The 27,051-nt window shown below is 41.4% G+C and overlaps 1 protein-coding gene across 1 annotated transcript in view; it reads right to left on the bottom strand.

Annotated features, from left to right (window-relative positions):
• The window catches only part of BANK1 (B cell scaffold protein with ankyrin repeats 1), a 277,328-nt gene that overhangs the window by 154,390 nt on the left and 95,887 nt on the right, over positions 1 to 27,051 (bottom strand). Inside the window, exon 8 of the mRNA XM_074950677.1 lies at positions 18,436 to 18,632. Coding sequence (XP_074806778.1) covers positions 18,436 to 18,632 — 197 coding nt within the window. The remainder of the gene's footprint in view (positions 1 to 18,435; positions 18,633 to 27,051) is intronic.

Genomic DNA, 27,051 nt, shown 5'->3' with positions numbered 1-27,051 from the left:
GATGTTAGGTTTCAGAATAGTAGCCGTGTTAGTCTATTATCTATGAAAACATTGAATCCTTTACTGAATCCTACTAAGCTCCTGGCTTCAGTGACATTTTGAATTAATCAAGTTAGACAGATTAATTATGGCTTGTGTGGACAAGTATTTCCTTTTATCAGTTATAAATCTGTTGCCCTTCAATTTCATTAACTCTCCCCTTGTTCTCGTATTATAAGACAGGGTAAACAGGAGCATCTGATTTGCCTTCTTGATACTATCATGTATGATATCCTATTATTTGCCTCCCCCTTAACAGTTCCCAAACTTTTCAAGCTCTCCTTGTAGAAAAATATCTCCATGCTGCTAATGATTTTCACCATCTAATTCTGAACACCTGCTATTGTTGCTATATCTTCTTAGGTATAGAGTCACCAGAACTGAAATGCATACTGACATTTTATTTGCTTTTTTCACCAATGTTAAATATTGAACAGTCTACAGTGATTCATAAGTCTTTTTTTCCTGAGTGGTTCCAATTAGCTGAGAACCCAGCAAATGTGTATGAGTGGTTCAAATTATTCCTTCCAGCATGCATACTTTTGCATTTTTCAGCAGAGGTATTAATCTGCTTCCATGCTGTCCATTCACCAAATTTTTTTAGATCCCCTTGAAGTTACTTGCTCTCTTGACAACAAAACAAATTAAACACCACCAGTCCTATTACCGAACCTAGGGGCACCCTGTTCTTAAACTTTTACCATATTGAAAGTTCTTCCTTTATTTCTACTCTCTGCTTTTTGTCTTTTTCCCAGTTTCTAACCCATGATAATATTTTATGTCTAAGCCATTAAACAATCAGTTTCCTTAATAGTCATTGTGAGGTATTTGGCTTTTTGAAAGTTCATATAAATTATGTCAGTTATTTCTTTTTATCCACAATTTTACTGAAACATTGACTGAATACTAGTAGATTATAGAGCAGGGGTGGGCTGGGGAGTGGGGTCCTGGGGTGGGCTGGGGAGTGGGGTCCTGGGGAGTGGGATTATAGAGCTCCTGCTGGGGAGTGGGGTCCGGGGCTTGTCCCGCTCCAGCTGGGGAGTGGGGTCGGGGGCTTGTCCCGCTCTTTTTCTTGCTTTTTGTCTTTTTCCCAGTTTCTAACCCATGATAATATTTTATGTCTAAGCCATTAAACAATCAGTTTCCTTAATAGTCATTGTGAGGTATTTGGCTTTTTGAAAGTTCATATAAATTATGTCAGTTATTTCTTTTTATCCACAATTTTACTGAAACATTGACTGAATACTAGTAGATTATAGAGCAGGGGTGGGCTGGGGAGTGGGGTCCAGGGGTGGGCTGGGGAGTGGGGTCCTGGGGAGTGGGATTATAGAGCTCCTGCTGGGGAGTGGGGTCCGGGGCTTGTCCCGCTCCAGCTGGGGAGTGGGGTCGGGGGCTTGTCCCGCTCTGCGCATGCCATGGATTCGCACGGCTCCCAGAAGCAGAGGCATGTCTCCCCTCTGGCTCCAAGGCGCAGGGGAAGCCAGGGGGCTCCACCCCTGCCCCCCCCGTCCCAAGCGCTGCCCCTGCAGCCCCCATTGGCCAGGAAACAAAGTCAATGGGAGATGCAGGGGCGGCACCTGCGGATGAGGCAGCATGCACAGCCGCCTGACCCTGCCTCCACATAGGAGCCGGAGTGGAGGACATGCCACTGTTTCTGGGAACTGCTTGAGGTAAGTGCCACCCAGAGCCTGCACCCCTGACCCCCCCCATACCCCAACCCCCTCCCATGCCCCAACCTCTTGCCCCAGTCCTGATCCCCTTCCTGCCCTCCGAACCCCTTGGTCCCAGCCAAGAGCACCTTCCTGCACCCCAACCCCTCATCCCCATCCCCATTCCAGAGCCCTCACTCTCCCGCACCCCAACCCCCTATCCCAGCCCAGAGCCCCCTCCCACATCCTCATTTCTGGCCCTACCCCAGAGCCCACTTCCCCAGCCAGAGCCCTCACCCCCTCCTGCACCCCAACCCCCAATTTCATGAGCGTTCATGGTCTGCCATACAATTTCCCTACCCAGATGTGGCCCTCGGGCCAAAAAGTTTGCCCACCCCTGTTGTAGACGAATGACTTTCCTTTGCCTAAGGTATGCTGGTTTGTCACTGTCAAATCAAGATCTCCTAAGTGACTTATAATTTTATTTTTAAGTATTATTTCAATTCATTTACCCAGTACAGAAGTAAGAAGTTGTGCTCTTAGCGAGACAACGTGGATTGAGTTAGTGTCTTTTATTGGACCAACTTCTGTTGGAGAGAGAGAGAGAGAAAAGCTTTCAAGCTACACAGAGATCTTCAGGCCACCCACCTTGTCTCTCTAATATCCTGGAACCAACACAGCTACAACACTACATGTACTGGTCTGTAATTCCCAGTATCATTGCTAGTGCCTTTTTTTAAAGCTGGGCACAGTATTTGCTGCTGTTCAGTCCTTTGGCACAGCAGCTGCTCTTAGGAGAGACTGCGTTTTGTGTTAGCAGCTCAGCCACTTCATTCTAAACTTCCTTCAGAAGCCTGCTGACTTGTAGCTAATTAAGTGCATGATCCAAATAAAAGACTCAATTGACTTCAATGGCCTCTGGATTAGGCCCTCATTTATCAGTGTGTTCAAGCACCTCTTCTTTTGATATCTCGCTCTCTGACAGTAATTCATCTTTATCACATGAAAAGAGTAGGTATCTCCTCACACTCTATGGCAAAGATAGAGACAAAGAAATCATTCAGTTTCTCAACAATTCCCTTATCTTCTTTTACAGCGTGATCCAAAACCCATTGAAGTCAATGGGAGTCTTTTCACTGATTTCACTGAGCTTTGAATCCAGCCCTAATAGCTCCCTTTATTCCACAGTGCTCCAGTGGACCCACTGATACTCTTGGACACTTCCTGCTTCTGATAGACTTAAAGAATTTCACTGCTATAATGTCTCTGGCTAATTGCCATTCAATTTCCCTCTTAGCCCACACAGTGTTATTTTCTTACATATTATCTGCTATAGTTTATGTTCCTTTCACTCCAGCTGGATTTTTCTTTTTCTTAAGGATACCTGTATGGTTTGAATAACCTCTTCAATAATTTATTAATTTTTGTTTGCCTTCCTCTTTTGTTTAAACGTGTCCATGCCTTTGTGACCGTATTCTAGTTGCATAAGCAGCCTCCAGAGTAAGTGTAAAGATTTTAATTTCTGCACTATTGATCTGAGGATTGGTGGTGGTGTTTTACTCACTCCCTCATTTCTGTGAAATATCCCTGTTTAAACTTTAGTCTCACACTGCAAATTTTTGGTATACTTCCTTCTCCAAGGATGTTAAACTTAATTTCCAAAGTTGATGTGAGGGGTTTACTCTGTGATTGGGTACTGGGTTGAACAAGGTTTTATCTTTAAGTGGGAAGCTAAGGTTTATTTTAGTTGTTTCTTTAATTAATGGATTTTATTTACTTTAGCCCATTAACAATTAATTTAGCAGTCTGCTCCCCTCTGAGCCAAACTCCCATGTTGTCCCTTGTGCTTATACAGTCAGTGACTCACTTTACACTAAAGAGTATGGAGGAACGGGCATTATTCATCTGCTCATCCCGCAAAAGGCAGAGTGTTCCAGGAAGACATTAGAGTATTTGTGTGTGTATGTGTATGTGTGTGTGTGTGAGAGAAAGGGTAAGCAAGTGGCCACTGGTAGACAGCATCAGTAAAACGCTCCCATATTCTGTTGAGGAGAGAGGGATCCTATGGAATGGAATATATGACCCAAATATGGGATCAGGGCCATGTCTACATTAGCACTTATGTCAGCAAACCTTTTGGTGCTCTGGGGTGTGAAAAAACACCCGCCTGAGTGACATAAGTTTAGCTTGCATAAGTGGTAGTTTGCGCACAGCGCTATGTCGGCAGAATAGCTTCTCCTGCCACTTGTTGGGGGTGGTTTAATTATGTCGATGGGAGAGAGCTCTACATAAGACCGGCTACACGAGAGATCTTACAGCGGCACAGCTGCATCGGTAGCTGTGCTGCTGTAAGCTCTTTAGTATAGACATGGCCAAAGGTTGCCTAATACTTGTCCCAAATTGACAAATCTCTCAGGCTATGCCTACACTGCATTAAAAAACCCCTGCTGGCCTGTGCCAGCTGACTCAGGCTCCAGTGGCTCAAGTTCCAGGGCTGTTGAATTACAGTGGAAACTTCCAGGCTCGGGCTGCAGCCTGAGATTTGGGACCCTCCTACCACTCAGGGCCCTACAGCCCAGGCTCCAGCCCAAGCCTGAAAGTCTACACTGCAGTTAAACAGCCCCTTAGCCTGAGTCTTGCGAGCCGGCGGCTGGACGCCTGCGGGTGTCTAATTGCAGTGTACAAATACCCTCAGTGAATCTGGGCTTAGAATCTGATTTAATTACAAAAGGGTTGTAAACATCTAGCCACTAAAAGACATCTAACACTATCACATTATCTTATTCACTGTCAGCTTAGGAACTCCCACGTACTGTAGGATGCATGTAACCATCAACAGTTCTGAATATTAAAATCTTGTTGAAAGAGTAAAATCCCAGCAGGTTTTGCTGAGTTATCACCGTTGGAATAGCGCAAATGCCAGAAATTTGACTGATCCTTTTCTCTCACATAAACTCCCAACTACCTGATGCTGACGAGCAATGAGCCAAAGTGTTATTGCAGCAGCACTTAAGATAATTAAACAAAATATTGATAGCAATCAAATTTAGCACATTTAGAATTCTTTTAAAATATATTTTCCACTTTCTCTTCCTACATAGATTTCTCTCCAACCACTAAGTAACTGTGTCTTTGGAGGGAGATAACATCTCGACTGAAGCAGCAACAGGTTTAAATTGAGGATCCTCCCATTATATGAGAAATGGAATGAATCCCTCTGGGGCTGCACAAGACTGAGCTACAATACAGTAAGATGCAGGAATAACAAAATTACTATGAAAAAAAGGAAGCTGACTTTGCCATCCACAGGCTCAGCAGCAGGGCACACAATCCTAAAGGAGTGTTGCTATTTGCATTTATTCAAATACTGGAAGTTCTAAGAACTCTGGGAAATTCCCATGCCTTTTTGGCAAAAGTGACAGGACTGTCCAAAGTTCTTTCTGGCTGATGCCTGTGTAATTTATACTAGTAAATAAATACATTAATACATTAGTCCTGAAAAGAAAAGACACAATCTACAATTAGACTGTAGAATGGTGGTACAATATATAAAAGTGATCCACTAGTGTTCAGCTATTCTCAGACCGTCTTTTTCTGGTAGTCCCAGTTGATGACAATCCTGCCCTTCCCAGACTGCTAAGGGAGTATCTCAGCTAGAAATTTACTAAATGCAAGAGGGCCAGGTGGACTGGGGAAGTCCCAGTATAGAAAAGGTTGAGAACCCTTCACTAATTTCAATTAGTGATTCACCACATTACACTTTTTCTACTGTGCATTTCAGCCACATGTATCCTGAGTATATTTGGAGTCAGTTTTAAATGTACACATAAAGGAGTGAAAATCTGCTTGGTGCAGCAGTGGTGCGTAACTGGGGGAAGAGTTTGTAGGAAATAGATTCTCTGCACACAAGCAGCAGGATAGGGTCTTTCTTATACCAGAACTTGAGCAAAGGCAAGCTACTATGCTGGCCCCCACATACTACATTCTCAAGTGCACGTGCTAGTGTCAGCAAGTATTAGCCAGAAGTGTGCTGTGCTCCTGCTCAGAGGGAAAGCAGCATATCTCAATAAGCCTTCCTGCACAATTATTTGTAAGAAAGAACATCCAGACTGGAAGAATTTCCATAGCACAAGATTCTCCCGACTACCTCTCTACTCCCCATCTCTGCACCAGATAGTGTAAAATGTAGAGCTGAGCTTCAAATTCTTCCCTTGGATGCACAAATTTGGCTCCCCCTGAATTTAAATGGGAACTGGACATGGCATCTGAGGACAGAATTTCTCTCTTACACCAAGCTTGATCCTACATTTCTTCCACACACAAAAGTCTCATTGACTTGCGTGGGAGTTACATATAAGTAAATAGCCTGATTGTGCAACCCTTACATTGGGGAGCATTTACTCACGGACTTGTCCCATTGAAGTCAATGGGACTACTCTCTTGTAACTTTTCACCAACTTGAGTTGCACAATTGAGCCAAAAGGAAGCAGGATCAACAGCACCCAGTCCTGGACTTGAATACTTCACAGGATTTTAATTGTGGAAAGCATCACTAAGCTGTTTGAAGTGTTGTTTTAAAGACAGAGGTGGATTTAAGAGTTGGGATGTAGTAAGAAAATAAAGGAGGAGATGATAGGAGGCAATGGATGGTATGGCATATTTAACAATTTCTCTTCTTTCCCTCACTGTATTCTCCTACCCCACTCTGTTCTTTCCCTCTTAGCCTTTCATTACAGTACTTCCTTTGTATTCTCTAAGTCTGTTTCCTTTCCTGTCCTCAGTTTGTTTCCCAGTTACTCTTCCACTGACTCCTCTGCGCTCTGTCTCTTTCTCTCTTCCTCCTCCCCCACAACCACATCTCAAACCAGCAGATGGGACTAGGATTTCCATCCTCCTTCAATTTAAGAGAGTTTCCCTTCCCCTTTCAATTTTCTCTTCCCCGACCTCAAGTATCTTCTGCATCCCTAATCTCCAATAGCTGTGCAATTTCCAGGCTCAAGAGTGGGGCCAGAGTCAATTTTGCTCCCAGAGAAGAAGCTGGGTGATATATATTGAATCTGAGGTGGGGGATTGATTTTGCCCTCAGAGTGAGGAGAGGGGGTGATTTTCTCCTACCTCTAAGTAGATGGGTGGGGTGGGGAGTACTTGAGAGTAGCCTATCATGAGCAGATAGGGAGCGACTGAGCTGACCAGCTGGGCAAGATCGGAATGTGGAGTTGGGCCCAGACCCATGCAGCCAGAGAGGAGCTTAACTGAGCTGCCAGCTTTAGTGAAAGAGATGTCGCAATCCCCTATGTTTACATAACTGATGGAGGGCCTGATTAGAATTTGCCAATTCATTGTCTTTTAGATTCATCCTTGGTTAAAGAGTTAAAGAAATACTGGTCTTGGTTTCAGAAAAAATGCCATCATTTTAGATTTTTTCTGGCATTTAAATATATACACTCCTCTTCAGAAAACAATTCTCATCTATAATTGCTGAAACACAGATGTGTTCCCAATGTCTATACACTAATCAGGGCACATCTGGAGTAGTTAACAACTGCAACCTCAGCGATTAGCAACAATATTCTAGATCCTGGCATGTCAATTGATAGAATCAATCTTCACAGGAGAAGAATTAACGTGACTGTACCTAGCTGAAGAGTATTGTAAAGAGCAAATACAGTCACAGATTCACTTAAGGTCTGATTCTAATCTCACTGAAGTGAATAGGAATTTTGCAAATAGGTACAGGATCAACACCTACTGCTTTTCAATAGCTGCTAAATATCACATTCATTCAGGACTTATACCAGCTCAGTAACACATACATATACCACTCTCAATATATAAATTTGGTCTTGTCTGATTCATTAAGCAGGGAGATACATACAATTATATTTGCAGACAAAAATCCAAAATGTTTTTACAGTCCATTATTCAGAATGGGACTTGGCTGGATTCAAAAAGCTCAATTAACCTATTTTTTATTCATCAGAATTAGGCAACCAAGCCTAAAATGATGAAAAGCATTTTAATATTTTAAAAACAAAAGTATTTTGCCACCACATAGTCTAGACACTGCAACATAAAAAATGAATACTGCAATTATTGTATAAAATGGTACTGACGTTACCCATAGGACCATGTTATAAGGCTAAATCCAACAATCAGTAAGCCTTATTTGCATTAAGCAATCAATAAAACAGTCTTTTAATTGGAATTTTCTCAGAATCTGCGAAATATACTGCAAGTGGGATACAGTGTATATTTTCTGATTATGGCCCATGTAGCAGTCAGCATCAACTACTAAATACAGAAAGGGACAAATTATGGCCCTCTGAACCTCTGGAGTGCTGTAATGGATGGAGCAGCAGAACACCCTTAATGCTGGAAGGAGGAATTTTGTCCATAAGATGACATAAAGGACCAGCATGACTCTCAATGAGACTTAGACCCATTTTGAAATGGAACTTAGGAGCTTCTAAAAATGTTATTCCTTGTTTATTTTTTGTTTTTTCTTTGTACCTTGTGTCACTGATTCAGTCAGGCTCTTCTATCAGCGGTCCACCAGTCTGCTGTGAAGGGAATCCAGGCCTCTGGATCACTGGTTGTTGTGTCTAGAGTCTGAACAGATAGTCCCAGACGCTGCATTTGCAGCTAAAGTGAGGCTACTGGCAACAAAGTGACAATGCAGGACAAATATATTGGTATATGATAACTTCATTATGCTGGAAGAAGAGGAAGTTTCTTTACCTAGATTATAATGAAACATGCAGGGAGTGGAAGTGAGTGTTTCTCAGGTGGTTTTATTTGACTTTTTGCTTAAAATAACGAATTCTTTATTCTTCATAAAATTGCTAACATACTGGGTACAAAACTATAGAATGATCATTTCAGGCTGTTAAAGAAACCCCTTTTAGGGACAATGACTATATCCACCTAAGAAAAGTGAAAAATGTTTACAAAAATGATAAAATCTTAGCAAAACATGATGTGTCTGTGTTACGATTTCCTCAACATATGGAAGAAGATCTTCGAGGAACTTTAAAAATACAGAGGTGATGTGCTGAGAGAGAATGCGGTCAGTTCCCGTTTGTTGACATACAGGATTAGAAAGTATGTGTTATTTCTGTTATATTTAATACCCCAGAAATGACGACTCAAAACACAAGGATGAGTCTGTTTCCTTTTGTGAAAAATTTGGAAACTCCTCAGTCAACAACATACTTAACCACTATTTTCATAGGACTGTATTCTCATCCATTAGAGAAGTGCAGTAAAAGCAGAGTGTTTTGTGTTCTAAATGCACTAATACCGATAGCATTAATAAGACATTTTTTCTTGGGTTTGATCTAATACTTCTAAAATTCCACATTAAATCTTTCAGTAGACATGGAGTGCTACCCTGATTCCCCCTCTCCCCGGACCTCAATTTGCATCCCTGCAATAGATCTTCTACAGGACATTGTAGATAAACTGGCTGCACAATTTGCTAAAATGTAAACGTCCAAAACCTGTAAGAGTACACTGCTCAGTAGGGAAGATTTGACAGCAGGGACATTGAAATATTCTGCATAGTCAACATATTTAACCATATATTCCCAAACAAAACTCTAGGCAAGCTTCAGACATCCTTGCTCACACTGAGTAGTATCTCACTCCACAAGCAGGTCCTTTGATTTCACACATCCTTTATAGCACAGTGTCTTATTTCCATTTTTTAAAAAGAACTGCTCACGGAGTAAAGTATTATTCAACATGACTTGGGGTGGCAGAATCTGGCCACCTAGTTAAAAAAAGGGGTCCAGGATGAAATTGTATTTCAGTGGAGCATAACCAACAATTTTCAACTTCCTTCTCCATCTTCTACCAAAAACCATACACTTTCTCTGTAAAAACTCAACTCCTCTCATTAAAAAAAAAATTCAACATTGCTTTAGGTCCTGCTGTAAGAGTATGTATCTCAGGTGTACTTGTGAGTCAGAGGAAAAAGGGAGAAGAGATAAAGGAAGAACAGCTAAAATACTCTGTCTAGCCACGTCAGGGCATCTACACTTCTATACAAAGCATTTCTTCAATATGGCCAAGAGTTGGAACGAGGGCTTTCTTCAGCCTGCACAGAAAAAAAAAAAAACCAAAACAGCCAACTAAAATGTCTTTTTCTTCTAGTAAGGGAGGTGGGGGAGAGAGGAAACAAAGTCCTTTAATTATGAAGTCTCTTGCAAGCAATATAGTCCGATATAAGGCTTGGTCTATACTTGAAAGTTATATTGGCATAGCTATGTTGGTTAGAGATGTGAAAAACACACCCCTGATAAACAGCTGTGCTGACAAAATCCCCAGAGTAGACGCAGCTATGCCAACAAATGAGTGTTTCTGTCAATGTAGTGTTTGGGGAGATGGTGTTCCTGCAATGGCAGAAAAACTCCTTTTGTCAGTGTACATGGCATCTCCTATGTCAGCCTAGCTATGCCAGCATAGGCTCTGTAGTGCAGACATAGCCTAAACTCCCCTTTAACCATCATGCTCAGGAGCCTCATGGCTCTGATTCCTTGCCGGGCCAGGCAAGAGTAAATCCAATCTCTGTGGCCCTGATTTACATGCTTGGCTTGAAGCATGTGAGTATGTTGGATCATATTAAAGAAGTTCTGTATTAAAATCACAAATGAGTTTGATTCCCCATAGTTTAAATTCCAGGGTATTACTAATTAAGAGGTCTCTTGGTTTTTGGTACTGTTTCTCTCCCTCTATGTGTGAAACTTGCAAGTTGCTAATTGTGTTAGTACATCCTAAGAAAGAGTCTGTTCTCAAAGCAATACTTTGTAACAACAGAAACAGCACACAGAGACTCCCCGCCCTTTTGTTGTATTCATCTCGCTTTGTTAACAATTGTGATTAAAATAGAGATAGAGGATGTAGGTGGATGGATGCTTGGTGTGGATAATAACTGAATGATCAGGGAGGTGCCAGCCTAAGAATCCAGTGTCCATCGGCCAAAGAAGGCATCAAGTGGAAACAACCAGAGGACCCCTGGAGGCCAGACTGGAATCCACCTAACAGCCTCAAGGATGGGAGAACCGAAGAACAACATGGAGCCGTCAGGAATGTGCCATCTGCTGATTGATTCAGCAATAGCATGATGAAGCAATTCCCACAGCCTGGCATAGGACTAAATTCCTATAAAAATGGACTCTAGAAACTGATAATTTTGGGGTCTGATTCTGCAAACCAACTTCCAGGAGCGTCAGATGTGCATCTGACAAGGCCCTGCTCCCTCCTTGTTTCCAGGCCACCTGGCCAGTGGCTTGGCATGAGCAACTCTAAGGCTAGTAACTATGATAACAACTTTGCAGAACCTGTGTGTGTGTGTATGAATGAATGTGTGAATAAATATGAAATTGAATGGAAAGTTATAGCTATAACTAATTGCTTACTATGGTTCTTTCTGTATTCACAATAAATTTGGCATTTTGCCTTTTCCCCTTTTAATAAGATCCTGCTGGTTTTTATTTTATTGGTATAACAAGTAGTCTCCGTGAAGTCCTCATGAGTAGAAGTGGTTGAAATTTCAAAATCTGAAAAATAACTGGAGAAAACAATTGACACAATTCTCACAAAATGTATCCCTGCTTCTAATCTGCTCTATTAATGAGCTCATAATAACCCTTTCTCTGCTTACTTCCATGTGAGTTATGCACACACTATTACTATCTTTATTCCCCCCAACCCAAAAAAAGCCACAGTAAATGTGACATCTAAGCAAGGATGAAAAATGAAACAACAATTTGAAGCCATTCTGGAGATACAGACAAGCCAAAAAAGTTGGGAAATTTTCAAAATGCCAATGATAAAGAAATGGTTTAAATAATGCCATAACTTTAACACTCCTTTTCTAATTGTTTTTATAAACATCCTATACAATTATATCTTGGGATACACCAACATGTGAAATTTGAGGGGGATTGGCTTCTTTCAGGGAAAATTTGGGATGAGGGTGGCTTTAATGTTCAATATAGTATCATCTCTTTAACAATGTGGTAAATAGCACTGCATTTTATGCATTAAGATTTTTGCTGTTTCCTTGTATGACATACAGCTTTTTTCTCTATCCCAGCAAGTTAAGATCCACACTTTCATTCTGTCTGGCCATTGCTCAGAGGAGGTTAGGTATTGGGGTTTTGCTACAAGATTGTATCATGTGATACAGTAATTTAGTTTTCAGTGCGAGACATCTCCTGTGGGATATTTCATCATAATAGTCACAAAATTCAGTTACACATTCTTATTGATAGGCAGATCAATTTTCATGCTTTTATTCCAGTTTAAAAAACTTCCTTGAGCAAACCAAATGTTCAAATGGACTTTTGGAATTGGGAAATCAAGATTTAAAAAGCGTGAATGGAGATACCATCTTGGATTCCCGTCATATAAGATGTGAGACCCCCCATAGTTTGATTTAACAGCTTTGAAACTTCGTTTCCTGTGACAGCACCTAATTTGAACACTGAATATGTGTAATAGCAAACAAAGTTTCAAAGCCATGAAATCAACTGAAAACATTTGCTCTTCAAATGGAATGAATTAAAGATGTCAGCCAAGACTTCATGGCTCCCATATGTGATCAGGTTAATGGGGTAGGGGGCTAATGGTAGCTCTCCTATAGATGGAAAGGATTACAACAGGCAAAATGACCTGCACCAGAGAAGTTATTGTCAGATAGTTCCCATATGTTTTTCTTAATAAAGTAGCAGCTGAGTTAAACCACATTCCTGGTGTCTTATCTTTCTTCCTGCCGTGCCTGATATACTAGAAAGTGCAGTGTTTGTTATCAAACTCACCTGTTTCACTTGATACCTTTTGTGACTAAAACACCTATTTCAATTTGCAGCCAGAAATCATATGTCCGATAAAGTAGTTGGCTGCAAATTGAAAAGCATGTAGCTATGTAATATAACACAGGAACTGCATGAGACCTTAGTCTGAGTGTGTCAAAAAAATAAGTGGAAAAGCAACTGATGAATTCAGGAGATGTAGTATGAGTCAGGCTGGAGCTATGTGCTTAGCCAGGCAAAACTCCATTTAACTTTTTAGGAGGAGTTTTGCCAGCCTCAGAACTGGACATTCTGTGAATGAGATATACAGAGCTTTTTATCTGAAACTATTGTTCGTACCGCATAAGGACTTTTTCTTGACGATTTTGGATCTGAACATTTTAATTTGATAGCAGTTCATCAAAGTACGACAACCAATGTCTTTGCCATATCATTTTCTAGGCTTGCACATTATCTCTGTGACTTATTTCTTCCCTATTTCATTTCTGTTCATACATTTCTCATTTAAAAAACAACTAAATCGTGTCAGAGAAATAAAGCAAACACAAGCCTTGCCACAACTGAACCAGAAAGGGCTGTGTGATAGAAGTGTTAGTGACTCTTTGAGCCAGATTAGGATGACCATATTCCCAAAGGGAAAACAGGACTCTGCATGGGGCTGGCCTGAGCCACTTGCCCCCCATTCCCGTGCTTACGGCTGGTGTTGCTACTCACCCATACCCTGCCTGCCTCCTGTGCAGCTGTTGCTGCATGCCCAAACCCTGACTCCCCACTGTGACTGGCGTCACTGCTCGCTGGAGCCCTGTTTCCCCCTCCGCCTCCCTGCAGGGCTGGCGCTGCCGCTGGCCCCCCCACACTGCGCACGTTCCTCTGCACCTCTCTAAGGGTGTATGCCCCATTTTGGGGGGCAAAAGTGGGCATTTGTCCAATTTGCTCTTGCCTACTGATCAGCTGAGACTGTCCTGGCCAAAACAGGACGCATGGTCACCCTAGGCCAGATCCGCTGCAGTGGAAGCCTGCTTGCCCTCAGGATTGGGGGTGGGGAGAAAAGGTGTTAAAAAGCTATCTATGCTCTTACTTCCAGGTGCACCAAGCAATTCTCTGATGCACCTGAGGCTCTGATCTATTGGCTATTGAAGAGAGCATCCTGCTTTTCAAATGCATTTGGCTCTGTTACCATGGTGTTAAGTTCTCTGTAGCAGGCACACAGATGCTCTCCTCTCCCGCCTGAGTCACGTTCACCTGTTTCCTTCTCTGTGTTTACTGTAATTCAGTGATCTTTTTTATCTGGAGCATGTTTAAGGTCGCTAATTATGGCATCCATTTTCTTTTCCATTCAAACTATAACCTGAAGCAATATAGCTGCTGCTGTGTATACTGAGGATCAGGGGATAAACTAGGTTTGAGTACTGCAGCTGTTGTCAGATAACATGTATGTTTGAGTTCCATAAAGCAACATGTTACCAAAGCTCATGCTTGCTGGTGTTGTGTTGCACGCTGGTTTTAATTAAAATTGCATTTTCAGGTTTGTGGCATCAACTGAAAAATGATATTCACATAATTGCTAAACCAACCAAGAAGGATCACAGCTACAAATCTCTTTTGGAAAGAAAAGCTGATTACTGAATAGTGAAATACTTGCAAATGCCTTATTATGGGTTATTGTGTCCCCCTCCCACTACCCACCTCATAAAAGGTACTCTAGCAAGGTGTACATTGACAGATACAGAAGGACAATTTTATTGTCTCCACATACAGCACTTGCAAGGCCATGTCTAAAGTAGAGACCTTACAGTGGCATAGCTGTACCGATGCAGCGGCACCGCAGGAGAGAGCTATCCATGCTGGCAATTCTGTTGGTGTAATTTATGTCGCTCAGGGGTGTGTTTCTTCAGGTTTTTTTTTCACACCCCTGAGCAAAATTAGTTATACTGACAAAAGTGCTAGTGTAGACATAGCCTAATTTGTATCTATTGAATATTCTTCTTGCCAGTACTCCACAGATATTTCTGAAACTTATTTTGTAGGGACCACTTGTACAGGTGACAGTGTCATCAAACAGCTAATCAGTCTCATTCAGTCACTGAGCTGCTTTACTGAGACTGTGGTAGTGGGTATCTGTATATTAATAAATGGCATGTGACCGGCAACCTACTGACCTGAGTTGAATTTGAATCAGTGTTCTATAGATGAAAGACATAGTGAGCGGGGGTGATAAGTCCTTTCAACTCTCCTGTCCCACATTGACTGTAAATACAGTATAGTACTTTGACAGTGATCCTGGGGGATATATGGCTGTATGCCATTAGCTGCTTTAATTTAAAAAAGAGCATCCCATGATGTAAATCTTTCATAACACACTTAAAATCAGGTTCCTTGCTGATTTTCTAGAATAATTTATACAGCATATAGTATCAATAATGAAATGTGCAATAACCAATTAAAGTTGGCTTACTCTTAATGCTGTAACTTGTTATAACGAACACAGTAAGCTGCAATATTTTCTCATTGTCACATAATTGTCCTCTTGGGGAAAAAGCTGGGATACGGTGAATAAATCGCAAGCTAGCTCTCACTCAGGTGCTGAGTATCAGAGGGGTAGCTGTGTTACTCTGTATCCACAAAAACAACGAGGAATCCGGAGGCACCTTAAAGACTAACAGATTTATTTGGGCATAAGCTTTCGTGGGTAAAAAACCCACTTCTTCAGATGATGGAGAGTACTCAGGTACTGGAAAGTCTCACTAATTCATAGGGTTGCTGTAATGTAGTTCTGCCCACATTTAACGTATACTGGAGGTGTGACCAGGTGCAGCTCTTGCCAAGACTGCAGGCATTAGCTAAGAACCAAAAACTCAGAGTTGGCGACAAGACCAGTTCACCTGTATGTTAGTTTTGCTTAACATAGGTAATAGTCTTATAAGAATGTAGTAGTGTTTAGACTTCATGAAATGCTTGTAAACTGCATGAAATGCATGTATTAATCTCACTTGTAATGTCTTTAGTCCAGGCTATAAGAAAATATGTAAGTTTTGCTTTACAACTTAGAAAATGTTTGCTCTGAACTTCTGATCCCAGGCAAAGGAATCATCTCTTCATGTTTCCCTACCCCCAATCCCCCATCCCCTCCTCAGCCATCCAGGAGGACTATCGACATTTAACTGGGCCATTATAAAACAAAGGCTTTGTTAATTGCCCCCATCTACCCATGGGGAAGTACACTGTGAAGGCTGGAAGAGGGAAATGAAAACAGTTGATGTGAAGATTGTTCATCCCTTCTGCTGTTTGAACGGTCACAGGGCCAAAGAAACCAAGCTAAAGGCTTTGTCTACACTGGCACTTTTGTCATTAAAACTTTGGTTGCTCAGGGGTGTGAAAAAAACACACACCTGAATACAAAAGTTTTAACAATGAAAAGCGCTGGTGTGGACAGCGCTACGTCGGCGGGAGCTGCACCCCCGGCGACAAAGCTACCATCCCTTGTTGGAGGTGGTTTTATTTTGTTGCCAGGAGAGCTCTCTCCTGGAGATAAAGAGTGGCCTCACAGCACACTTTACAATGGCGCAGCTGCAGTGGTATAGCCGCGCTGTTGTACAGTGTGCAGTGTAGACATCACCGAAGCCAGAGATCGCCAGGGGTTACCTCCTGGATTTGCCCTGAAAGACACTTTGAATTGATAGCTCACTACAACTCTGTCACTCTTAGGATCTAGATGGTAACTCATTTGTGTGTATATGTTTGCTTGCTTTAACCTGTAAATAACTCTCTTATTTCTTTTTCCCAGTTAATAAAACTTTAGATAGTTTATTACAGGATTGGCTACAGGCATTGTCTTTGGTGTAAGATCTAGGGTACTTGTTGATCTGGAGTAAGTGTCTCATCTCTTGGGACTAGAAGCAATCTGAATATTGTGTGATTTTTTGGTGTAAGAGACCTTTACCACTAAGTCCAGTTTGCCCGGCTCGCAAGATAGACTGGAGAGGCTAAGAGGACTGCTTATGACTCAATGGTAGGACTGTTCTAGTGATCCAGGAGTTCACATTCATTACTGGCTTGGTGAAATCTAATTATAAAACCCACTACGAGTTTGGGCTGTCTGCCCTGTTTTTGACAGTCTGCCCTGATGTAGGCACTCACAGTCATGAGCCACCCTAGACAGCATGACAGGAGGTAAATGAGAACAAAAATGTGATCCAGAATAGACTAGTACAAAATTAGAAACTCCCAGTGTCAGGGTCGGACAGAATATTGTGAATTCTCAAATTCTACTTTTCACCTAATCTCAAGAGAGGCCCTGAGAGAGAACGGTTGAAACTGCTAGTCACAGCTGCAGTATTTGAAATTATAGGCCAGATCCACAGCTGGTGTAAATGGATGCATCTCCAATGATGTCAAGAGAACTTTGCCAGTATATACCAATTAAGGAGATGAGCCCAGATTTTTAAAGGTACTCCATTACTCCACTCACTGTTGCTATCTGTAACTGACTAAGAAGCTTAAATCTCATTTTCAGAAGGGACTTCGGCACCTAGGGCCAGATTGAAATTGAATAGGACTTAGATTGATAAGTGCCTAGTCACTTTTGAAAATGAGACTAGTAACTTATGACCTCAATCATGTTTTCACTTCATCAGTGTTCCCAGTCTTTATTACCCACAAGTCAGCTTCTCCCTTAAATACCTTCATGTTTTCTCCCATGCTGCTCCTTATGCATGCAAAAAACTCTCAGTTATTATCCACAGGGCCACTACCTGATCCTCCTTCAAATCCCTCTTTAAGACTTGTCTCTACTCTGACGCCTATAAAACCCTGCCTCATCATCATGGCTAGACAGATGATAAGCCCCGAGTGTCCCTCCTTCCTTTTCTTATCTCCTTTCTCGCCAGCATTCCCAATTTTGCTATTTGCCACTCAACATCTACTCCCCAACAGAACAAGCATCAACAACGACAAAAAGCCATGCAACTCACAAGGCCGAGCCAATTCTTCACAATATTTACCTGGTTATGTATTATATCCCTATGCCTACTCTTAGTCTGCTTTACATCTTTTAGAGTATGCCTACACTGCAGTCAGAGGTATGAGCACAGCACATGTGGACAAACCTGAGCTAGTTTTGCTCTCACCAATAACAATACCAGGAAAGCCATGGTAGTATAAATGGCAGCACCTATTGGAGGTGTAGGGAACAGGGCTGATTGAGCCCACAACCTCTCGGCCAGTGTGGAATTTGTATACCTCATCACAGCTACACTCTCTCATTTTTGCTCATGTGAAGTAGTGCCTTATTGACAAGAAGTTCCATTGCACAGCAAGTAGAATAAAGAACCGCTTAGTATGGATATGGGAGACAGAATCAGGCCCTATTTGTTTGTTTATGGCTCTGGAATGGCTTTTATAGTCGGGTCTATACTCAAGGTGAGAGTAGAGAGGTGTCCAAAGGAATTTTTCCTTGTGGAATGTTAAGGCAGACAGAATGCTTCTCAAAACACTGTGGGGAGAATTCAGAAGCAGTTTTTACATCTCCTTACTTTCTCTTTAGAGAAGCAGCTGGAGGTTCCCACAGCTCTGATTGCTTGTTGCAGTGCAGGCAGCACAGACCTAGACATACCATATGGACAACTTCTCACTGTGCTATCTTAACTCCAACTCCAATACCACTACACTTAGGTTTGAAATCACTGACATTCTGGCTGCCCATTATATCAGTGCAAAAGTGGGAAGGGTTCTCGTATCCTGCCCCACCTGTCATGCACCCATGCTGGGGCAGCCAGAATCCAGCACATAATGTTTTTAAAGAGAAGGACAACAGTATTAGGGTTTGACAAATATCAGTACCTCTTTCAAAGAAGATTCTATCCTGTAACAGGACTGCTAAGCATCTGGTTTTACATATTCAATTAACATTGTGGAAAAGTATACAAACTTACTGACAATTCTTGAATGATTTTTTGGAGTTCGTTGTGCCCGTGCTTTCCAGCAATATGTGCTGGGTTCTCTCCATGTTTGTTGGTTATTCTGCAAGCCTGACTTGCCTCAGGGCACTGGAGTAAAAGAGTAGCAAGGTTCTTTAATCCAAATTTAGCTGCACAATGGAGAAGTGTAGGAAGCTCTTCCCAATAGGAATCTGTATATGAAAATAAGAAAAGGGTTTCATAAAAGTCCCTGGTTTATATACAAAACATATCACCCTCCTTTACCAAACTTCCAGGGTTCAATAATTTGTAGTGTTTTGAAAGCTGTCCTTACAGAATTGGTCCTCAGAGAGCAAATTCTTATAACTAAAAGTTTTATAATTCAAGTAGTTGTCATACATTTCAGTAATGGTGCCTCTTAACTTTCCTTTAACACAACCGAGAAGTCCCATTTTCTCTGACAGATGGAATTTCAAAAAACACTTGAATTATTTCTCCTGATAAATAATGAGAGCTGGACAATGCCCCAGGGAAAGAAAATTGTACAGTATTGGCATACCTTCCCATAAGTATTTATTACTAAAATTCTCTAGAGTCGTTTTTAATCTCTATAGCTGACCTGAACATTACATTTCTAGAGGGGTATATTCCTATATTTGTAATATAATACCCATTTTGCAGGTTCACAAGCTAGATTGTATCAGCAAATGTATGCCTATCAATTTACTGGTTTCAGAGTAACAGCCGTGTTAGTCTGTATTCGTAAAAAGAAAAAAGAAAAGGAGTACTTGTGGCACCTTAGAGACTAACCAGTTTATTTGAGCATGAGCTTTCGTGAGCTACAGCTCACTTCATCGGATGCATAGCATATCGTGGAAACTGCAGAAGACATTATATACACACAGAGACCATGAAACAAAACTTCCTCCCACCCCACTGTCCTGCTGCTAACAGCTTATCTAAAGTGATCATCAAGGAAGGCCATTTCCAGCACAAATCCAGGTTTTCTCACCCTTCCCCCCCCCCCCACACACAGACACACATACAAACTCACTCTCCTGCTGGTAATAGCCCATCCCTCTTTGAAACCTCTCTTTATAATGCGCATGATAATCAAGGTGGGTCATTTCCAGCACTAATCCAGGTTTTCTCACCACCACCCCCCCACACACACACCCCCCCTCCAAAAACCACACACACAAACTCACTCTCCTGCTGGCAATAGCTCATCTTACAATGTGCACAGCAATAATCCAAGTTTAACCAGAACATCTTGGGGGGGGGGGGTTTGTAGGAAAAAAACAAGGGGAGATAGGCTACCTTGCATAATGACTTAGCCACTCCCAGTCTCTATTCAAGCCCAAATTAATAGTATCCAATTTGCAAATGAATTCCAATTCAGCAGTTTCTCGCTGGAGTCTGGATTTGAAGTTTTTTTGCTTTAAGATAGCGACCCTCATGTCTGTGATTGCGTGACCAGAGAGATTGAAGTGTTCTCCGACTGGTTTATGAATGTTATAATTCTTAACATCTGATTTGTGTCCATTTATTCTTTTACGTAGAGACTGTCCAGTTTGACCAATGTACATGGCAGAGGGGCATTGCTGGCACATGATGGCATATATCACATTGGTGGATGTGCAGGTGAACGAGCCTCTGATAGTGTGGCCGATGTTGTTAGGCCCTGTGATGGTGTTCCCTGAATAGATATGTGGGCACAGTTGGCAACGGGCTTTGTTGCAAGGATAGGTTCCTGGGTTAGTGGTTCTGTTGTGTGGTATGTGGTTGTTGGTGAGTATTCGCTTCAGGTTGGGGGGCTGTCTGTAGGCAAGGACTGGCCTTTCTCCCAAGATTTGTGAGAGTGTTGGGTCATCCTTCAGGATAGGTTGTAGATCCTTAATAATGCGTTGGAGGGGTTTTAGTTGGGGGCTGAAGGTGACGGCTAGTGGCGTTCTGTTATTTTCTTTGTTAGGCCTGTCCTGTAGTAGGTGACTTCTGGGAACTCTTCTGGCTCTATCAATCTGTTTCTTCACTTCCGCAGGTGGGTATTGTAGTTGTAAGAATGCTTGATAGAGATCAATTTACTGAAAATCAGGCCCATTTTTTGTTTTAAAAATGACTTTACATTTGGGGAACAGATTTTTAGTCATTGTTCTGAAATAGTGGGACATTAATTTGTATTGTCTTCTGCATTTCTCTTTTGGGGAATAAGTGAGGTAGGTACACTGAAATTAACCAACTATTTCAGAACTTATTATTAGCAACGGTACAATGGTAGTGGTGGAATGGCAAAATCTCAGCTCACCGTTGTTAGAAAGATGGATTGCAAAGACACAGGAAGTTCTTGCAATAGAAAAAAATAATTACTGATCCCAAAAGTGACTCTTATGGTCATTACTTAAATACTCGATTGCCTTTTGAACAAGGAAGCAAGAACAGAGAAACCCAGAAATATTTGTACTATGCCATACTGAGTGGAGAACTAGCTGTTACCACTGTTTGTACTGTCGACTATAATGTTGAAGTTTTTAGCCACCATAAGTAAGCGTGTGTGTGTGTGTGTGTGAGAGAGAGAGAGAGAGAGAGAGAAAGAGAGAGAGACCTCTGGCAAAAAACTTCAGTGCTAACACCTAAGATTGAGCACCTAAATATAAAAGGCCTGACTTTCACATGTATGGAGCACCTGCAAATCTATCTGAAGACAATGGGGTTTTAAGTGCTCAGCACCTTTGAAAAAACAAATCACTTAAATATAAATAATGAAATAGATTCAGGAGCCTTGCATATATTTAGAGGCACACAGCTTCAAAAATTTGGCTCTCTGTTAAGAAAATATTTATTTTCCTGTGTATCTCCATATACTAGCTGTGTTTTCTTTGAGTTTTATATTTCTTTGAGTCTACTTAGTAAAAGTCTATTAAGCATTATAATAATTGTAATTTTAAAATAATAGCTCCAGCAACAAAAATATCTAAAGTGTCTTTGTGAGAAATAGCTGCTGTATGATATGTTTACTCTGCCATTCTCAGCCTCTTATTTAAATTCCATAGTCTAGATTCTATATTAGAATAACTATAAATATTTTTCCCCTAGAAAAAAGTGAACATAATCCATAATGTAGTTAGCTATTTCTCTATATTTCCACACACAGCAGAAAAAATCCCTGGGGAAAACACACACACACTAACAGTATAATATATGCAAGGAATTTGAAAACTAGACCAAAACCATCAAAGCTAGGTCTAATTCTGCACATTACGTGGGATTCTTTTACAAGTAAAATGTCTAAAAAATAGCTGATATTTCAAAAGCACCAAAAAAAAAAGATTTCTTCCCTGAGTTGCCTGTATTAAACTTTCTGCCTTTGTAGGTGTCTAGCAGGAACATAAAAGTTGAAAAAGGTTAAAGGATAATTTTAGAGAGGATATGATAACAAAAAAAATTAATTTCCAGCCTATGTTTCCAGCCTAAGCATACATCAAGAGGTCAAATATTTTATGCAAAAAACTTTTACAACATGTTAATGACATGTTCTAAGGAAAAAATCCATGCCATCAAATTAAACCAGATATAATTGGCCAGGAATGCAAAATAAGTCCTAATTCTATCATCTTATAAATTCCACTCACACACATTGTTTGAGATGGGAGGAAGTGACAAAATGCATCATAAAGGGTGCCACAAAGGGAAGTGAGGGAATCTCAGCACCTGAACTTCAATATTTTTGTCAAATTTGTCATCGTACTCTCTACATACGCATAACAAAATGCTATAATGTATGCAAACTGTGACAGTTTAGTATTTTATGGAGGCACTAGTTGAGACTCCTAAATTAAGGTTGAATTTTCCACTGAAAGCAGTACTTCAATCTCTTTGTCATGAACAAAGAATATAGAACATCCTCACAATCAGAAAGAATGAGTGTTGAAATAATTTCTGAGAATTTACAAATAAATAAATAAGTTTATTAGTTAAAATTTTTAAAATTGGTATTTTAAAGAATTTTAACTTATATAGTTGTTGGATTTTTATTTTTAACCTGAACAATAAAACAGCATCTTCAAATTTTTCATGTAGTTATGATTATGGACTGTTGGGGTCAGGTTATTAGCTCATGTCACTTTTGAATGGCGCCATTGTGACATTACAGGTAACTCAACTGTGACAAAAAGTGAGACCTGACAGTTCTGGAGGTGTGGTCCTACTGAAATTCCAGGGAAGTGGGCGGGTATAAGTCCGCCCATGGCTAAAAGACCCTCCCCCAGCCTTTGGGAAAGATCCACTGAGCCCGGGAACTCAGCTGATTATGGGGGACAACAAACCTCTGCAGACACCCCATGCAGTCCTGGCCAAAAGAACTCCAGTATCAGCTTCTGGAGATTGGCCAGGAAACCCGATGTCAGGCACAGGGTGTTGAGCTGGTGCCAGAGCATGGACAGGATCAGTTGGTTGAGCAACAGTGCTCTCCCCCGAAGAGAGAGGCCCTGGAGCAGTTCTGTCCACTCTGGAGGTGTGGGTACTGGGAAGTGGGCGGGTGTAAGCCCACAGCTAAAGGCCCCTCCCCCAGCCTAGGGAGGAGCTATGGATCCCCGAACTCAACTAAAGTCAGGGCACAACGAAAAAAAAAACAGGAACAGATGTGGGGGTCAAAGGGCCAAAACCAGGAAACCTGATGGGGACACTGAGCAGAGAACCCCGGACAGCACCCACTGCTCCTCAAAAGCACCAAAGGAGCCAGCGGATCTGGAAGTGTGATTGAAGGCAAGTATATCAGTTTTAGATTGGTTAAAGCCCTTTTTTCTATGAACTGAAAGAGGTTATCTCAGCTTAATTAGGGACACCTGAGTCTAATTAAGGGCAGCCTGTGATCTTTAAAAACTTCTTCCAGTGAGGGAGAAAGGAGAGGTGGAATGAGAAGTAAGCTGCAGAAAGGTAGTGTGCAGTGAGGGAAAAATGTTTCTGCTAGGTCAAGAGCTGTTTTACCCCATAAGGGGAAATCTTATTTTTATTTCTGTTTGGGGAGGAGGCTTTGATTCCCAGCATAGCTGGGCCCAGAGTAGTTTAAAGAGGGTGGAGCCAGCAGAAGAAGAGGTAGTGCTCCAGGAGGAGTTAAAAATTTTAATTTTTTTTGTCTAAAGAAGCCCTTGAATCAACCTTAAGCCCTATCCTGTAAATAGGCCAATATGAAGTATTAAATCTGCAGAATAGGACTGATTTACCCCAGGTCCCCCTTAATGCCAGGGGGAGAAACACTGAGCCCTGATGTGACAAAAGAGGCACATTTGTCACACAACCAATGGTTACTATTTCTAGCCAACTACTTTCCCTGCTGCAATTCTGTTAGTTGGAATGAGACAGTGTGTGAAGGAAACTATACAAAAAGTGTCACTTAGTTTCCAGTGGTCATTGGATTGGATCCAACTTTTACCGGTATTAAATTCTTATGCTGTATGTTAAATTAAAGGACAGATTGACCAGAAACATTGTGCTACCCCAGTCAATTTAAGCAGCCAGCTTGTACCAGGGAGACTGTATCTGGCCTTAAAAGTTAAAAACTGTAAACAATTAAAGTTGATAGTACATATCATTATTACGTATATTCCACTTGCTAGTGATATCACAAGGTGGCATTCTCCAAGGGTTTCTTGTTTAATATTAATGTATGAAATCTGTAACAACTAACATAACATTAACAAAGAAACCATAATAATTTTTTACAGTCCAAAATGAGGATGAATAACCCATCTATCTCATTCAACTTGGAATTGAATAATTATTGATTGTTTTACATTAATGATGAAATAATGACTTTAAGGTGCTGTGAAGTGTCTGATTATCAGTGGTAAAGGTATTAATTCCCTTTAATTATTAGACTGTTGTTATTTAAAAACACTGATAGACAACGCAGAATAAAGAGAGAGATTGTAAGGTATTTATAGTAAATCAGGCTAATCTGCCTTTGGAAGGTTCAATATAGTGTATTCTGTACATCAGTCATGTCACTGATGCTGCAAATTCATTTACGATTTTTTTATATTGATGACATATAGGTTATAGTTACACTGCAATTGAAGATGTGATTGCATACCTGCATTAGCTTTATTTTAGCTAGCATACTAAAAATAGCAGTGAAGCTGGTGCAGTATGGACTTCCGCATGGATGTAACAGTCTGCTCCTAATACTAGGTATATCTCATTGCTAGCCTGCACTGAGGCCCAGGCTGTTGTGCCTTCACTGCTGTTCGGGGAGGGGCTCATTCTTACATTTGCTGGACAATGGCACTGAATTCAAGGGATGTTCTGGGTGCTGAAGGAATGCAGGCACCAGGGACTAGCTTCACAAGGGGGACTTGCCTTACATTATTCTGTGTTGCAACACCTAACTTTCAGGTGCCTTGCTGCACAGTGGAATACACAAGCCCAAGTTAGATGCTCAGGCTCCCTAGCCAATGCCTGCAGAGAATTGGGTGCCTAAAAAAGGGATTCACAGAACTCAGCTTGCTGAGCAGGCAGCCGCCTGAGCCACCCAGTAGGAAACGACAAGGAGAGGGTTGACTTAAGCCCAGCTCCTCAAAAGGGAGTTAGAGCCTAACTCTGGGTCAAAAGGAGGTGCCTCTGTCTGCTTGCGTTTCACAGCAGTGAACCCTCTCCTGGAGGTAGGCACCTAAGGCAGATCAGCCCTTCCTTGCAAAAAACAAAACAAGGAGGAGGAGGTGGTAATGATGCCCCCTGCCTGATTTAGAGCAGAGATTTGAACCCAGGTCTCCCAGGTGAGTGTCCTAACCACTGGGGCATAGGGTCATTCTCTCTCTCTCTCTCTGACTCAATAAATATTGAATTATTTACACAACATGGAACAGCTTCAACAGGAGAGATGGAGAACCTCCCCGGCCCCCCACACACCTTATAGCTCAGTGGTTAAGGCACTCACGTGAGAGGTGGGAAACCTGGGTTCCAGTCCCTGCTCAGAACCAGGCAGAGTGGAGATATTAACCTAGTTCTCCCACATTTCAGGGGCAGCACCACCAACTCCCCACAGACTAGGCATGCTGAAAGCACACCTACTAGATTGAGTCCCAAAGGTGAGATAAGCAGGGGAACGTGTAAGTTTGAGGATCTCACTGGGGCTTAGGTGCTAAGCAACTAAACACATTTAGGACATAGATTTGCACATGCTTACTAGAAGAAATTTAGGTGCCATTGGGACTTTACTGGCAGAACTTGAGCACCATGGGACTTTAGCCACCTACAGGGTCAGGCAGCAGCTGAGTGGGGGTTTGTGAATGCCAGTGGCACCTAGAAGTTGGACTTAGACATCTAAAGGGGCAGCTAGATGTCTCAGTCCCCCTTGTGAATCTAGCCCCTGAGGTGAAATCTTGACCCAGAAGAGGCCAGGATTTCATCCACAATATCTAGTGGGTCAAGAATACCATTCTATTGCAGTTTCTCTGACTCTATAGCCTGTCAACAGAATGCAGTAACCCAGCATAAGTAAAAATAGTGTTTCTTCGCCTTCCATTCATGCATTCCAGTTCCAGCAAAGCAAAATTCCTAAAATCCAATGTCTGTAGCAGTTTCTCAGATTCATCTGTCCATCATATCCTTCCCAAACTGGGATTCTGTTTTAATGCACCAAAATATTATTCAGTGTATTAAAAAGAGAGGCACTGGAACAATTTGTTACACATTTTATTAGTCTGTTGTCATTAACTTGGAAGGTACTTAGGAAAAAATTATCTAACCAGTGTTAATTCCCAATAATACACAAATCTTGATGAAATGCAGACTTAAAATTAAAAATCTGTAACGTCAAAACCTGTCAGGAAGTCCGTGCAGGTTTAAATTATCACACTTGATGAACAAACCATTTCTTAACATTACACAAGATTAGAGTTATCAGAGCTAAAATGAAAGTTTAAAAGCATCTTAATTTGAACTCCACCCAAATTTAAAGTCCAGCAGCACCAGATAGCAGTACAGATCAGGATTTTAAAACAAAATGCTTTGGCAAGGCTCTGTTTGTTTATGTTCTAGATAAGAGAAATTAATGCAAATGGCATCAGCAGTGTTTGAAAATGTGTAACTACAAGATGAGAAAATGGAAGCAGAAGGAATAAGAACTACAACTTATGGTTGTGGTTCTGCATTTCAGCAAGATTGTTATGAATATTTTAAAAGCTTCCCTTTCCAGATTTCAGAATGAACAAAAACCCACATGTCCCTATGTACTTTGTGTGCACATGCGTGTAGTGTAATGTAACATAATGGATATATCTGACTATAAATAATAATAAACAATGAAAATAAGTAAAATACAGTTTCCCGTCAAAACACGAACAAGCTCATCAGAGTGAAAAAATCCTACACTGGTCTGTCGCTGAGCTCATCTCTCTTACAGCCAGTGATGGCACTGTATGGTGATCAACTAAAACTATATCTCCTTTGAGGTGAGATTAAAGCCCGGATAGACATACCCATACTAATATAGCTAACAATGTGGGGCACAGATTTCAGCGTGGGCTAGCAATGCGAGAAGACACACAGGGTTCCCAGCCTTCTTGTGCAGCCTATGCTTAAGCCTGTGGTGCCGCATCTGCACAGTTACTTTTAGCCAAACTAGCATGGATAAAG

The sequence above is a fragment of the Natator depressus genome, chromosome 4, assembly GCF_965152275.1.
Source record: "Natator depressus isolate rNatDep1 chromosome 4, rNatDep2.hap1, whole genome shotgun sequence".
Lineage (NCBI taxonomy): Eukaryota > Metazoa > Chordata > Testudines > Cheloniidae > Natator > Natator depressus.
This window is presented reverse-complemented; position numbering and strand designations above follow the sequence as displayed.